General features: G+C 50.0%; 2 protein-coding genes across 2 annotated transcripts; one reads left to right on the forward strand and one right to left on the reverse strand.

Annotated features, from left to right (window-relative positions):
* Positions 1-8,035: 8,035 nt before the first annotated feature.
* On the forward strand, positions 8,036-9,355 carry LOC123133290 (2'-deoxymugineic-acid 2'-dioxygenase-like). The gene has a single exon (XM_044552801.1). The coding sequence runs from the start codon at positions 8,071-8,073 to the stop codon at positions 9,115-9,117; it is 1,047 nt and encodes a 348-aa protein (XP_044408736.1). The 5' UTR covers positions 8,036-8,070; the 3' UTR covers positions 9,118-9,355.
* A 1,919-nt stretch (positions 9,356-11,274) lies between these two features.
* On the reverse strand, positions 11,275-12,035 carry LOC123138385 (putative germin-like protein 2-2). Its single transcript, XM_044558349.1, has 2 exons — positions 11,909-12,035; positions 11,275-11,810 (listed from the first exon to the last, which is right to left on the reverse strand). Exons 1-2 carry the CDS (start codon positions 12,033-12,035, stop codon positions 11,275-11,277), a joined length of 663 nt encoding a protein of 220 aa, XP_044414284.1.
* Between the last annotated feature and the right edge of the window lie 3,666 nt (positions 12,036-15,701).

Genomic DNA, 15,701 nt, shown 5'->3' on the forward strand with positions numbered 1-15,701 from the left:
CCAGAACTTATAATCCATGAACTGACCCATGCAAATGGGGAGCAGGTCATGAGCTCCCTGTAGAACCTCTTCAAAACCCAACCCCTCTGCCTGGTCCCACAATTCATGCGGGCGGTAAGGCGCTATTTGATCTTGTTGTTGAGCCTCTCTAAACTTCCTACTTTCAAGGAGGTTACTGATGTTCTCCAGGTTAGCTGACTTAAGCGCCCATACTCTCTCCCCATACTTGAGAATACCAGCGACAAATATCAACACCCCGCCTGTGACCATGGTCCAGCTGCCTGCCGTATACTTGTACAAGACATAAGCTACTCCAAAGGCCTGCACAACCAGAGAGAGTAGGTGGCGTGGCCATAGATGGTTGTCTTCCATGGCATAGGCAGTGACAGTGTCCTGGCCACCGAGATGCACCAACAGGAACGGCGTCCAGAACGCCGCAAGCTGTTGGTACTCATGGGACTTACTACAGAAGGACATGTGGCCAAGGATGTATATCTCTATGGAGTCAGCCAGCAGGTATGCTAGCCAGAGCAGGGTCCTTGGGACGATGGAGATGTTCCGCCGTCGCGTTCTAGCAAACATGAGCAAGAACACTTGCAACACAAAGCTAAAAAGCACTAGGACTTGGACCTCCCAATCATTCCACAGGCGCACCACTCCAGCCATCAGCGACCACTGAAATCCACATGGCAATCATCATATATACCAAAAATAAATTAGTTAAAGATACGCAAACTCCTTGAAAAAGTACACACAATGACAAAGAAAATCTTACAATGATACGCAACACAGTAAAACGTCGAATATATGTACATGTATCTATGATTTTCTACTTCCTTGATTTTTCTACGAATTTGTCTACGTAGTTCACACACTTGAGCATCTTTGCATAAGTACATAGTATATCGATGCACTCTGAGATAAGATGCAGAAGGTCCAGCAACACGACGGTGTCCTCCTCCTCTTCCTACCGCATTGACCTCCCGCGCTGGCGGGGAGGAAACCCTATACCGCCGCCGCCAGAGAACTCGGCCAGGCAAAGCTCCACCGGAGCCAGCGGGGCTCCCTCGTTCCCTGCGTGTAGGGGCTGGCGCAGGTCTGCCTCCTGGGGCTATGACGTGGGGCAGGCGCTGGGAGCCTTGGCGGAACAATGCGCGGGTGTGCTGATAGGCGCATGCAGGTGCAGTGGGCAGCGCTTTGGGCGGCATGGTTGATGGAGGTTCATGTAGGGGTGAGCTATGGTGGTGGTGGATCTGGCGCCCAACGGGTTCCTGAGGTGAGGGTTGGGGGCAGCGGATGATGATGGCGGTGGTGTCCGGCGGTCTCTTCTCACGGGCGTGTAGGCGGGGCACTGGTCGGTTGGTGGTGGCCTTTAAGTTGGACTACGGTTACAGTCTTACAGAGCTCTGCTTGTGGAGCCGAGGCAGAGCTCTGTAAGTATCGAATCTATGCTTTAGGCTGCGGACATGGCGTTGTCTGAGCTGATTACATGAAGACGTCGTCGTGGTTTTCCTCTCGGTGGCATAGGTCCAGGTGAAGACATTAGTCCGTTATCAGGCTCTGCACCGGCGATGCTTAGCGTCGTTCCCCCTCCTTGTGGAGCTTAGGTGACCTAGGGTGTGTCATGGTGTTGTATTTTAGCTTAATTGTTTTCTTTCTCGGCAATGTAATCGTGTGTGTTTATGATGTCTGGTTATCCCGGGATCTGCTTGTAAGAGGGCCTCCTCGGTACCATGTATATATTGTTCAGCCTTGTACCTTGGTTGTTGCTTTACCTATATAATATAAAGAGGGGCGCGAGCCTGTTTTGACATGAGCGCACTCTATATAATATTCTTGTGGTAGGCTAGACCAACCAAATGATACATTTGACATAATATGCACTGTTGTAACCTCTGGGCGCCAAATAAACTACGAAAACCACCTGTCTAATTCAGTGAGTGAACACAAGTGAGGAAAAAAAGACACGCGATGGTTCCAGCACTATAACCTACTACATACATTTTAGAGCAGTTTTAACATGCTCCCTCTGGGGGTAAGAGGGAGCATGTTAAAATTTGCCTACATTTTAGGAAAAATTGATGTCTAAGCTAAAAAAGATTATCTACAATGCTTCAGAGAAATGCTCCATTGATAATACAGTTTTCCCAATACGAAATTTCAGAAGGAAAAAAACATACAGGTATTGCCCTCTCAATATTTATTATACATGCACGCCGCAAAAAAGTTATTATTATTATTATACATGCACAAGCTACTACTGACACATTTTAAAATTCGAATATAAGACAGGGAACATCATTTTTTGGTTCGGTGGAGCACCTAATTTGCAGTCTATGTAGATCTTAAGCATGTAAGAGAAACTAACCTTAACCGCACGAGACACGAGCGAGATTTACTCCCTGTATATGCAGAGGGACTCCAGTTCTAATTGGCTGGCTATGCATCTACGAAACAGAAGACCGGGCAGACCTTTGGATGTTTTGATCCATCAAAAACTTGGTCTCCAGGGGCTACATATTATATGTCAAAGGAAGTTGAGGAACCAGGTTCCTTGCCCTGCCCCTACCCTAAACAACGACCCACAGCAGCCTTTTTGTCTCTGAAGGAAAAGGCATTCACTGACCCTGCTTACTCTATCCGTAATTAGGTGGGTGACCATCCCTAGATTTTGTTATGTGCCAAACAAAGTATTAAAGCCCACAGAAAAGATAAAGCAAGGCCAGCTAATGTCTTTCTTAGCACAAACTAAATAGACAAAATCTGCCATGACGAAAAGAGAAAGTTGTAGGTGCGGGACCTTGGCCTTTGGATCCTTTCCTCTCTTGCTTCTGCTGCAGCAAAACATTAGAAAACCGTGCAAAGATAAAACACTCCCTGCTTGGAAGTAAGGTATGATTTGTATTTCAGAACAAGAAGCAAGGTATGATTCGCAAATGGCATCACAATCAAGCTTATACCTTACAGACCCACCTCTTCCAGTCGCTAGTAGCAATGTAGGCGCGGAGAGCTCCTTTGGCTGATGCTGGATCCAGGGTTTCATCCGTCCCCTCGAGTCGTCAGTAAAGCAAGATCTGGCAATGCGCTGCTGTTCGGGGGCTGGCGCAACGAGCGGCGGAAGTGGCGACCAAATGGTGGGGCGGTGAGGTGGCAGCACGCGACACATGGCCGGCCCTAGGTTCGGGAGGCCCTAGGCGAACTCGACGATATGGGCCCCTATGTCCTAAGACCATATATGTATGCGTGTGCGTGATATGTAAACATATTTTGTGTGTAACTTCATTTGAATGATATTAAGACTAAACTTTCAACCACACACCTTTAGTTTGAGATTTGACTATAATAATTGTTGGACAATGCCATATTACCAAAGAAGTAATAAAAAGATAGCAAAAATGAACTAACATGACATGATTACCTCAAATAAGAACCAAATTCGACTGACTCCATCTACAACAATAATACTTCACTGCTTCAGAAAAAGTTTTTTCAGACGTTCCTTGATGCAAAGTCATTAAAAGGGCAATATCAAGATCAACATTGTCCAAGATATCCTTCTCAATGCAGCACATAGCCAAGTCATTCAATCTATCTTGCAACATAGTTGACCTCAAATAATTTTTCAGTAGTTGCAGTTTAGAGAAATTTCTTTCAGCTGAGGCTACACTCACAGGCATTGTTAAGAGGATCCAATAGGAAACAGAGACATTTGGATAGCAACCTACAGCCATAACAAACTCAAGAATCTCAAGTTCCGACATCAAACCATCTGGCAAAGTTACCTGCAACACTTTCAACTCAGAGACAAAATTATCAAGATCAACTTCCCATAGATTGCTATCATCCAAGAGAGAGAGAGAGAGAGAGATAGCGTGGTTGACCAGTCATGAGAGAGAGAGAGAAGATGGTGTTTGCCTTGTCTGAAAATTGTGATGGGTTTAAAAAAAGAATCTTTTTGGAAAAACTTCCAATCTATTCATTTTCAATCATGACAGTACGACAAACACCGAAAATAATAAATATTACATCCAGATGCGTAGACCACCTGACGACGACTACAAGCACTGAAGTGAGCTGAAGATGCACTGCCATCATCGGCCCTCACATCGCTGGAGCCAGGCCAAACTTGTTGTAATAGACAGTCAGAAAATTGTCGTGATAAGACTTAACACCACATAGGACTAACACATCAGAACAACAACCGTCACTGATGAAGAGAAGCGTTGATTGGAAGGATCCAACCTGAAGACACACAAACATAGACAAAACGAAGGGCGGATCCGATCAGATCCACCAAAGACAACCACTAACTAAATCCAGCGAGATCCACCAAAGACATACCTCCACATGCCCTTCGATTATGCTAAACACATCACCTGGATGGGCTCTAGGCAGGGAGTACCTTATTCCTTCTTCAGGGAGCCGTTGTCGTCTCGCCTCCTCGAACATAACACAAATCCTAACAAAACTCAATGAAACATCTAAAAACGGAGCCCTGTCGGCGCCAAGGGTCGGGACCAATGCGGCCCCGAGACGAGGAACATTGGCGGGCCGCCGACAGGAGGCAGGAACCCTCGTCGCATGCTCGCTTGGGAGGAGAGACGAAGGGGTAGGCCGACAAAAAATGAGGACACCAATAAGTCCCGAACATTTGGGATTTGACCACGGGAAATCGAACTTTTTTTGTGGCAATTTATATTTGTTGACCATGGTAAGTTTAGTTGGCAAGCATGGAAATCCCTCGCCAGTTTTTTTGTCAGGAAATTGTCATCCACGCGAACTAAACTTGCCATCCTCACATCAACTAAAAGTGCCTTCAAAATGTTTAATTTGCCATGGTCAAAAATCTGAAGTTCGGATTTTTATCATTTCTGAAAAATAATCATTGTTCAATACATGTATGATTTTTTCCACATGATTGCACTTATTAGCTTTGTACTCATTTACTTAATACTCCGCCATCTCTTCCATCCATTTAGTTCATTTGGATATCAGGCATATAATATACTATCATTTTCTCGCGATATGTGATGACTATTACATAGATTTCCTAAAGTTTAAAAAGGTGCCCAAAAACAGTTGTAAGTTCAGATCACAGATTTTTGAAGTAATGGCAATTTGTTAGATAAAGGGCGGACGAAAAGATAGGAAATGAAGGGGAGGGTAGTGTGAAAGATGTTGATTTGTCTTTGCATGTAAGTGGTGGTTAAGGAAACTGACCACGACTCTCAATGAGCAAAGAAGTAGAAGAGAGTACGAAAGTCCATGAATCTGAAGTCAAATGCACCCCGATGAACAGTAAAATCAAAAGAATCTAGTAAAAATGTGCATTTTTTTCTGTGTGAATGGAAACCATGCCTCACCCACTTTTTTGTTTTTTTGGAGGAGGATAACCCGGGCTTCTGCATCAGAATCAGAACGATGCATGCAGCCATATATTATTAATAAAGCAAAATCCAGCAGCCGAACGATCTCAACCAGAAGATAAAGCGAAAAACAAACCCTAAGGCCGTATACCTCGCGACGGTAACTCCCTCAGATAGCCACTAACCCTATGTTACAAGAGATATCAGAAACGAAAAATACACAACTCACAGGCTACACCTTCAAGAAGGAATCGCCGCACGTACGCCGATGATGACAGTCCACCACAAGGTTAACCTCCGGATTCTGATCCCCAAAGCCAAGCTTCAATCCACCACCTTTAGCAAAGACACGACGCAGCCGCGCGTCAACATAGCCCGATCAGAGATCATGTGTTTCCACCAGAGTGCATAAACTCGTCGTTGAAGCCGTCTGTACCATCTACCCATATCTGTCTAACGACTCCTCGAAAGCCGGATACCTCTGGAGAAGACAACGGAAGACAAAGACGCCGCATACCACCTGCCTCCCGCAACTGTCGCACAACCTTCGATCCAAGAACAACAGGCTAAACATGGCACCTCCGCCAGAGCCACCGTGCATCACCTGCCGGTAGCAGACATGATTTGACGTCTTCGTATAAGACGTCGTGCGTAGCATCTGCCGGTAGCGCATCCACAGATGCCTTCACCTGTCGGCGACATGCACTACACGACAACTCCGAAAGAGACGCATGTGTCACCTGCCGAGCCGCATCAAATCTGATCTGTTGATGAAGGGGACGTCCCATACCGCCATCAGCCTCAGAAAGGCCGTCGCCACCTCGAGATCCAGACTCCGAGTCACCCACACAACCCTGGAGTCTGCCGCCGTCGATGAAGAGGGTCAGCCGCCCCGATTCCGAGCAGTACAGGGAGCACCCACCGTCGTGCCAGCAGCTATCGTCGCCCACGCAACGTCAATAGCCGCCCCGCGATCCCGCATCCAGCGTCATCGACGCCAAAGGAAGCTCCAGCCGCCACGCGCGTCCTGTAACATCCCCGGGAGAGGGTTCCCAAGATCCGCCGCCACAAGGACCCACCACAAGGCCTCACCCACTTTTTTGAATTGGAACAATTGTTTGAGACAGGTACAAATAATTTGTGGACTCTCTCTTCTACGAGGATGTTTATGAGTCGATTTTGTAGCTACATTTCTCTCTTTCTTTTTTTGCGGGGGGTACATTTCTCTGTTTGCAGCAATAATTCTACTCGTAGCAACGTCATGGACCTGAAGTGAGCATTTTGTATATATGGTTTACTTGGACGACCGACACGGAGGAGACAGAGCAATCGTGTGCAAGTTGCGTTGCGTGGCGTTGCACCGACACCAAGATATACGCGACATGACACATCCATCCATCCGTTCCGCCCCCTCTGCAGAATTGGGCTCGAATCCGCTCCTTCTTTCAAATGCCCCATGACCCGGTCTGCCCCCTCTGCAGAATTGGCCTCGAATCCGCAACCCACCTCTTTGCTGATTCACAGCTGGTGCTTGGGTTTCTGACTGAGAGCATCTCCAACAGCCGTCTAACGCGTGGCACGTTAAAAATCAGAATACATCGCCGGGTGAGCCAGCTTTCGCGCGCGGCGGTGCGCTGGCTCCAGCGACCGCCGTAATAAAACACGCCCGAGCCGCTCCAGAAGGCGCACTATATTTCATCTTTTTTTCCCTTGGCGCATACTATGTGAACGACGATTCGATACACATTTGGTTCCGATAGTACAAATGTGAGATAGTTCGTCACATAGCCTGCTTCTACGATACAAAATAGTGCATAGATAGTTCATAGTCTTCTCCTACGATAGATAGATAAAACGAAAAACTACTACTACTCGTCATTCTCCGACTCGGACTCTGCCTCGGTGATGTCCTCCTCCGACGTCTGAGCGTAGGCGTCAACGAACCGCTTGTCGCTGGAGACCCAGGACGACGCATCTCCTAGCGCGATGTTGAATTTAGCGACCGCCTTTCCGCGTTCGCTTGTCCTCGTGATAGGCGGCTCGCTCCTCCCTCCTCTCCTCCCTCTCCGCCCTCCTCTCGGCAAAAAATTGTTCCTCGTTGATGATGTCTTGCGGGAAACGTTGGCGCCACAGCGCCATGGCTTCCTCGTCTATCTCGGCCAGGCTGAGACGGCGCTCCCACCTTCGGTTCTCGCTACGATCCTCGTCGGTGATAAGCCGCGGGGGAGGCGCCAACTCCTATGCCCGCTCCCGCGTCGCCACGTCCGTGAAGTTCATGTCCCAACGGGACCGCCGATGGCGCCACGCCGCAGCGTCGTACGTGCGGGCGCCAACCTGGGCGATGTCGAAGGTTCCAAGACCGAGGCGCACGCCGCCCGACCGAATCTCGGCGGAGTAGGTGCCGGACGAACGCACACGAACGCCGCAGTAGCCCGAAGCTCCCCGGCGACGAGGCGGCATGGTAGCGCGGTGGTGGCGTGTCGGCGGCGAGGAAAGAATGCGGTAAAGGGAGCGACGAGAGAGCTGCAGAGGGCGCTGTAATTTTATAGACGCGCCGGGCGCTGTGCGTCAAATTTAACGTGCGAGCTGCCGCCTTTTTTCACCCATGCAATAGTTTCCTGCGCGCGCTAGGAGCGATCTCAGTGGAGTGCGACGTTGCTTTCAGTTCCACTTCCAGCCCCAGGCGCATGCAGCTCATCTATTTATGGCAGCTCTGCTCATCTATTTATGGCCATGGAAATCGCAGGTGCAGCTCTGCTCAACCTGGGCTGAGTCGGAGCTAGTGACGGTTTGTGGCGATGGAGAAGCTGCTGTCCTCGGCGTGGCGTCTCACGATCACGAGACGGTCCCGGGGCGGTTCCTCCTACCGCCGGCGCCGCCCGTGTCGCTGCCCGTCATCGACCTCTCGGGCGGCCGCGACGAGGTCCGCCGGGCCGTGCTCCGCGCCGGCAAGGAGTTCGGCTTCTTCCAGGTGGTCAACCACGGGGTGCCGGAGCGGACCATGCGTGAGCTGGGGACGGCGTGCGGCGAGTTCTTCCGCCTTCCCCTGGCGGACAAGGTGGCCTTGTACTCGGAGTCGGAGGACACGGAGCGAACCAACCGGCTCTTCTCCAGCACCATGTGCGTGTCCGGCGGCCAGAGCTACTGGCGCCACTGCCTCCGCCTCGCCTGCTACCCCGTGGAGAGCACCAAGCCCGGCTGGCCCGAGAAGCCGGCCGCGCTCCAGCCCGCCCTCGAGGACTTCATCGTCCCCGCGCGCAGCGTCGGGATGGAGCTCCTCCGCCTCCTCTGCGAGGGGATCGGGCTCCCGCCGGACTACTTCGAGGGCGACCTGAGCGGCGGCGAGGTGATCCTCAACGCCAACCACTACCCGGCGTGCCCGGACCCGGGCGTCACCCTCGGCCTGCCGCCGCACTGCGACAGGAACCTCATCACCGTGCTGCTCCAGCCCGGGTACGTGTGCGGCCTCCAGGTGTCGTACGACGGCGGGTGGATCGACGTCGAGCCCATCCCGGAGGCGCTCGTCATCAACTTCGGCCATCAGCTGGAGATCGCCACCAACGGGCTGCTCCGGAGCGTGGAGCACCGGGCCGTGGCCAACGTCGCCGTGGGGAGGACGTCGGTGGCGGCCTTCATCATGCCAACCATGGACTGCGTGGTGAGGCCCGCCAAGGAGCTCCTCGGAGAGGGCAGACCGGCGAGGTACCGGAGCATCGCGTTCCGCGACTTCATGCGCAGCTACAAGCTATGAGATCCATCGAGGGGAGGAGAGGAGATGGGTACAGATGGTGATTGGGAATGACTGAATCGATATGAACGTGCTATTAGCCTGTTACTTGTTTGATTAACTACTGCTCCCTCCTTCCCATAATGTAAGACAGTGTAGTGTCAAAAAACGTCCCATATTATGGGATAGAAGAAGTGTATTTGTAAATTCGTCGCATCTCTACTCCTAATGGACGACTTGATGAATAGTCTCCGCGGTTTAATTTCGCTGGGTTTTTTTGTCATTCTCCCACCCTCGGTTTTTTTCGTCATCCTCCAACCTCCGTTAACTCGCAAATCTCCCGCGAAAAAAAACCATGCCAAAAAAAACCCTACGATCGATGCCTCGTAATCGTGGTGAAGGAGCGACGACCCCTCGATCTATTCGCGACGCCAACGCCGTTTTTGCCTCTTCCGACACCATTGATTCATTTGCCAACCGCCTGCCTAGATCATCCTCCATATTTCCTTTCTGTTCATGCGCTAATCATATCAACAACGTGCACACCGCAGCTAGATGAAATAGATCGAAATTGAGGTTCTGCTTGCTCGTCCTCCATCCTGCTGCTCCGCCACAACTTTCCCCAACTCCGGTTGCACTGCCGCCCTCCAGTGCCCCTACCGCCACTCCTATCGGCCCCTCTCCGGCGCACATTGTGCCCCTGCCCCAAACCTCCCATTGGTTGTGGTTCTCGTCACATGCAGCACCCTAGGAGGCGGCAGCTGCACCTCGCATCATTCGTTTGCCTATTTCAGCAACACAGATGATGAACAGCATACAGCAAGGTTAGCTCTAGCAAGAAGCTCCACCTCATGGTCAGGGTGGACGCAGCGATCGGGCTTTTTGGCCCGCTCGTGGCCCGAGAAGGACCGGACCGCTCGGTCCCAGCCCGCTAGCAAAATTGGCCGGTCCGGTCCAGGAAATTAGGCCCGCTCAGCACTCGGTCCGGTCCGGTCTTTGACCGGGACCGCTCGGCGGACCGAGAAAGCGCATTCACCGCCGCCGCCGTGCTTCGTCGTCGTGGCCACCGGCGTCCCCTGAGTGAACCATCATGTCCAGGAGCTTCCCCTCACCTTCCTTCCTCTCCTCCCTGTGCCCCATAGCCTGTTTTTTCCGCTCGCCGTCGCTGCCGTGCGTGCACTGAAGCCGTTCGCGAGTTCTCGACCATGCCAGTTCACCGTCCATGGTGTTCGAGCGCCGGAACAACTTCTGTGTTTGTCTCCCTCCCCTCCGGTCGTGTCTCCGGCGATCACCATCCACTCGCGATTCCATTTTTGCGCCGAGATCGCCAGCAGCCTCATGCAGCTCGGCGACCCCGACGTGTTGCGCCGCCTCGCGGGCAGCTCGGGCAGTCGCCGGAGGGGATGCAGAGCATGTGAACCACCTTCTACACGAGCGGGCTCGGCGTCGGGAACTTCCTCAACAGCCTGCTCGTGACGTTCGTCGACCGGGCCACCAGGGCGAGCGCCGGCAAGAGCTGGATCGGTGACAACCTGAACGACTCGCACCTCGACTACTACTACGTGTTCCTGCTGCTGCTCTCCGTGGTGAACATGGCGCTCTTTGTGTGTAACTAAGACCAGAACTGCAGCTAAATAGGCACTAAACAGAAGCTGGAAGGACAAGTTGGCTCGGTCCCAACGAGCCGGAAAAGCTTGACCGAGCTGGCATCACTTCGGTCCGGTCCTGAAAATACAGACCGCAGGCAAGCTCGGTCCGGTCCGGTCCGGACCGCCGGCGGCCGGTCCAAACTTGTCCAGGCTGACCTCATGGTGCACTTGGATTTGTGAGGTCCCACAACTACATGTGGGCAGTGTAAAGTACACGAATCAGCGGCAGTAGATATTTACTAGTAGTGATCTAAGCGGCCTTATATTAGTTTACATAAGAAGTACCAAACCAAACAAAGGAAAATAATGACAAATTTAACAAATAATTTACCTTTGCAATAAACGAATAGAGGTGTGTACCACAACACATCAATGATACATGGGTAAAAAGACATACACATGAGGATTAAATAACCTCAACTTAAAATACTATAAAGAAAATGCAATGCAATCCGAATGAAGGTAAAGACAAAATAGTACTTCAACAAACAATTAAACAAACAAACAAACAAACACCGCAACACAAGACTTTTTAGAACTGTGCTTGAATCCAATCTACAGTGTTCTTCTCCACCTGGAATGCCTTGGTGATAACATCATCTGAGATGGCAGGCTCCGATCCAAACACCACGTTGGCTACCGTGATCACTCCGGGGTTCTGGCTGCTCAGCGCCGCGATGGCCACCGCATGAGTATTCCCATTATTGAACTGGTAATGGACGAGGCCCTTGGGGAACACAAACACGTCTCCCTTGGCGAGAACCTTGGTGAAGTGCCTATTGTCAGGGTTCGAGGTGACGAAGCCGACGTGGAGACAACCCTCTAGCACGGTCAAGATCTCGGTGGAGCGCGGGTGGCTGTGAGGAGGGTTGAGGCCGTTTGGCGCATAGTCAATGCGGACGACAGAGATGCCCATGGTGTTAAGGCCGCCAATCTGCGCGACGTTGACGGCGGTCACCGCGGAGCCCTGCTTGTTCGCCGTGTTGCCGGACAGATGGATGCCAGAAAAGAAGAAGTCCTCGGCGACGACTTCGTTCGCAGCTTTGCAAGGCAGCCCATTGACACGCACTGCGGTGATTGGATGCATTCATCGAAGATGTGAGAGACGAGTGATCGGTTAACTACAATTCCATGAGAGTACATCAGTCAGTGTGCATTGACATTACCTTGAGACGTCTTGTCAGCGACGCAGAAGTCCTGGAGAAGGCTGGGGTCGGAGGCGGCGACGCCATGCTGTGAGCATGCAAAGGCCAAGAGAGCACCTGCAAGGAGCAGCACACGAATGGCCACCATGTCTCTTTGTTTTCACCTCACTGAAACAATTTACCAAGCAGTGTTGATACTGGCAGGAACGTGCCCTCTGTCAAGCTTTGGGAAATGGTTGCTGTGCTGCTTGAACTGTGATCTCTAAACAACAATGGAGGTTAGTATTTATAGGGAGATCCTGACATAGTGCCATGTACACTAGTGTAGAACCGGGCAATAGCACCGATTCGTAAGGCCCTTTAGTACCGGTTCCACAACCCGCACTAAAGTGTGGTCACTAAAGCCCCCCCCCCCCTTTAGTACCGGTTCAACACGAACCGGTGCTAAAGGCCAACCACGTGGCACGAGGCAGTTCCGGGGGCCGGGAGCCCTTTAGTACCGGTTGGTAACACCAACCGGTACTAAATGTTTGTGGGTTTTTATTTTATTTTTTATTTTTCAATTAAATTTGTGTTATCAATTTAATTCTTTTTCGTTTGCTGGTATTTTACGATACTACACATTGTACACGTTATGCACATATATATATAGCTATACATGTGTGTATGTGTGAATTAATTAATATGATAATTTCTAGTAGAACCAATCATGCATATATATATATATATATATATATATATATATATATATATATCATCAATGTCTCACAAATTATCATATTAATTAATTCACACATACACACATGTATAGCTATATACAATTTCTTCTACATATGCATGTTGCCTTCGGAGCCAGTGGTATTAGCCTAATTGGTGCCTTCGGAGCACGATGGAGGCGGTAGCGGGTAATAGTATTCTCCCTTCGGATTTATGACCTGGTCGAGCAAAATTCCCGTTATTTCCTCTTGAAGTGCTTCTACGCGCTCCGTTTCTAGGAGCTTCTCCCGCACCTCTGTGAACTGTTAAAAAGGAGATCAATATGCATTTGTATTAGTTGTGTGACTAGATATCGATAATGGTGTAAAAATTGTGAATAGTGTTTTGACAAGCGTACTCATTCCTGTCTTTGAGATCTGCCCCTTTCGGACGCCATCATGCGAATGTTCTCGCAAACGCAGAATGCACACAGATCAGTCCCCTGCGCCTGCTTGAGGGCCTTTACGAGAATGGAATTTGATCAGATAATAATTAATCAAGCATGATAATTAAAGAGATGGCAGCTAGCTAGCTAGCTAGTACTGCTTAATTACTTACCTTGGGTCGAAACCATTTAAGCTTTTGTTTCCATTCTCTTGGGATCACGCTGATGAACCTTGCCCAAGCCCTGCCCGCCGACAAAGAAAATGAATAAAGGGGTTATTAAATAGTTCATATCATGAAAAATGACGAACTAAATAGGCCGAGATATATAGTTAATAATGATTGAAATTACATGTTGACTATCCCAAACAAGATGTTATAATCAGTTTTTTCTTTGAGTAGTGAGTCCAGTATTTCAACTGTTCCGGCGTCAACTTTAATGATACACAAGACCCAGTGAAATCTGCATGCACACACGTTTGCATGTCTTAATTAAGCGGGCATATGTAAAGCAAAAACATTAGCTAGCTAGTAGGAAAAAACATAGAATTTGTAGTACAAGACAGTGTGACTCACTGGAAGTTGTAAAAAAATAGTATATCTTCATTGTATTTGAGGCGCTTCAAGAACTCTAGCATGTTGTCCTCTACGTCCTTTTGATAACGTGGATTTAGTTTCCATGTGTATTCATTAACGGTGTTTGGGTCAATGAACCCAATGCCAAAGCGTCCACCGTTTCTCATTTCATATATCTTCATCCTGCATATAATACCACAGAAAAGAATATAGTAAGGATAATTACAGGTAATGATTGATCAAAAGGATCAGTACAGCTAGCTTGAGACTTAAATTACAGAAAGAAATCACTTACAGACAATAGCAACTGACGATAGATTTGTCGAGTGCGTCTTGATTGTATAACTGAAACAGTTCAGAATACTCAACGGACACAGCTTTCTCATGGAAGTAATGCTCCTCCTTGACATTCACCATGAGGGACAATCGATCGGAAATCTTGGTAATGTTCATGTACCATTGATGCAATTCATACATTCTCGTTGGGAGGTTCTTGACCTTGTCTGGCTCGACCAAAGGTTGGCCCCGGACATATTTCTGTTTTATTTCATCCTCTCTAAGCACAGGCATGGGCTCGATCTCGAGGAGTTGTCCAACAGTGATTTTGAGAACTTCAGCCTGCATTATATGGTCCTCCGTTATTACCACATTGCCCACCTCAGGAACGTAAACTGTTTGCCCACAATAATATTGGGCGCGCGTACTTTCACGTGTTGTTGGCACAACAAGCGAGGGGATCGATTGCGCCACCTGTTCTTCCAGCTGGGGAATGGTTTTCCCGCATTTTTGACAGCTGCTTCTTGTTTGCTCGATCCTGAGCTCGCCTCCTTACGTAGACGTGCTCGATTTAACTTCCTGATGTGGCGCTCATAGTCTGTGTCAACAGGCTTGGGAGCTGGTGGTTGAGCCATACAAATGAAGTGGTCAATCGTTTCCTCAGACACTTTCTCCCTTGGCGGCGGTGGCGGTTTCGGTGCAAAATGGGCTTCCACCTCGGACTTCGATATGGCTGCGATTTCCTCCTCGGACCTGTCATAAGACCTCTGCGGAAGATGCGTGAGGCTTGGACCATATTTATATCGCTTGCCTCCGCCTGTACTTCCTGTACTACCTCGAATCGTACCGCTACGCACCATAGCTGCGGGGTGTCTCTTCTGCGATTGCTGAGGCGGCGGAGACGCCGGCTGACGGGCTGAGTTGGACGAGGAGGAGTGGCCGCCTGAAGCTGTGCCGGACTTGGAGGAGGAGTGGCCTGAGGTTGTGCCGGACTTGGAGGAGGAGTGGACGTCTGACGCTGTGGCGGACTTGGAGGAGGAGGAGTGGCCTGACACTTTGCCGGACTTGGAGGAGGAGTGGCCTGACACTTTGCCGGACTTGGTGGACTTGCAGGAGCGGGAGACTGCTGACTCGGTGGCGGACTTCGACGAGGAGTCGGATGACGCGGGGTCGGTGGCCTTCGAAAGATGATGCAATCCTTTTTCCATAGGATGATACGATGGTTGGCGTCTCCGAGAAAGCGCTCGTCCTCACCTCCAGAAATGTCAAGCTCTAGCCCCGAATATGGCTGCACCACCTCGTCAACCATGACACAAGCATAGCCCTCTGGAATCGGGATGCAATGGTAGGTTGCTTTGGGGGTAACTGGAAAAGCAACGCTGTCCGCCACCTTCATGGATATGTTCTTCATTTTGACGTGTAGCTCGCAGCTAGTGTTCTCCGTGATGTCATCCACGGGGTATCTACCCAGCATTGCATCATCCGGGGCGGAACCCACGCTGCTTCTCTGCATGGATGGGACGGTGCTATCCAATGCTGGATCATCCGCTAGCTGCTGCAGCTGCTGAGACCCCCTTTGCTGGCTAAGTGAGTCGATCTGCTCCTACTGCCGCTGGAATTTGACTGCCAATTCCACTTGACTTGCTTCTAGGCCTTGAAGGCGTTCATAGTCCCGCTTCCTCTACTCCTCCTCCATCTTCCTCTTTTTATCCTCCGCAATCTTCTTTCTCGCACGGGTTCTGTAGTCGGTGTTCCAGTCTGAAAACCCCTCATACCACGGAATAGCGCCCTTGCCTCATGTTCTTCCCGGTGTTCAGGATTT

The sequence above is a fragment of the Triticum aestivum genome, chromosome 6B (assembly GCF_018294505.1).
Source record: "Triticum aestivum cultivar Chinese Spring chromosome 6B, IWGSC CS RefSeq v2.1, whole genome shotgun sequence".
NCBI lineage: Eukaryota > Viridiplantae > Streptophyta > Magnoliopsida > Poales > Poaceae > Triticum > Triticum aestivum.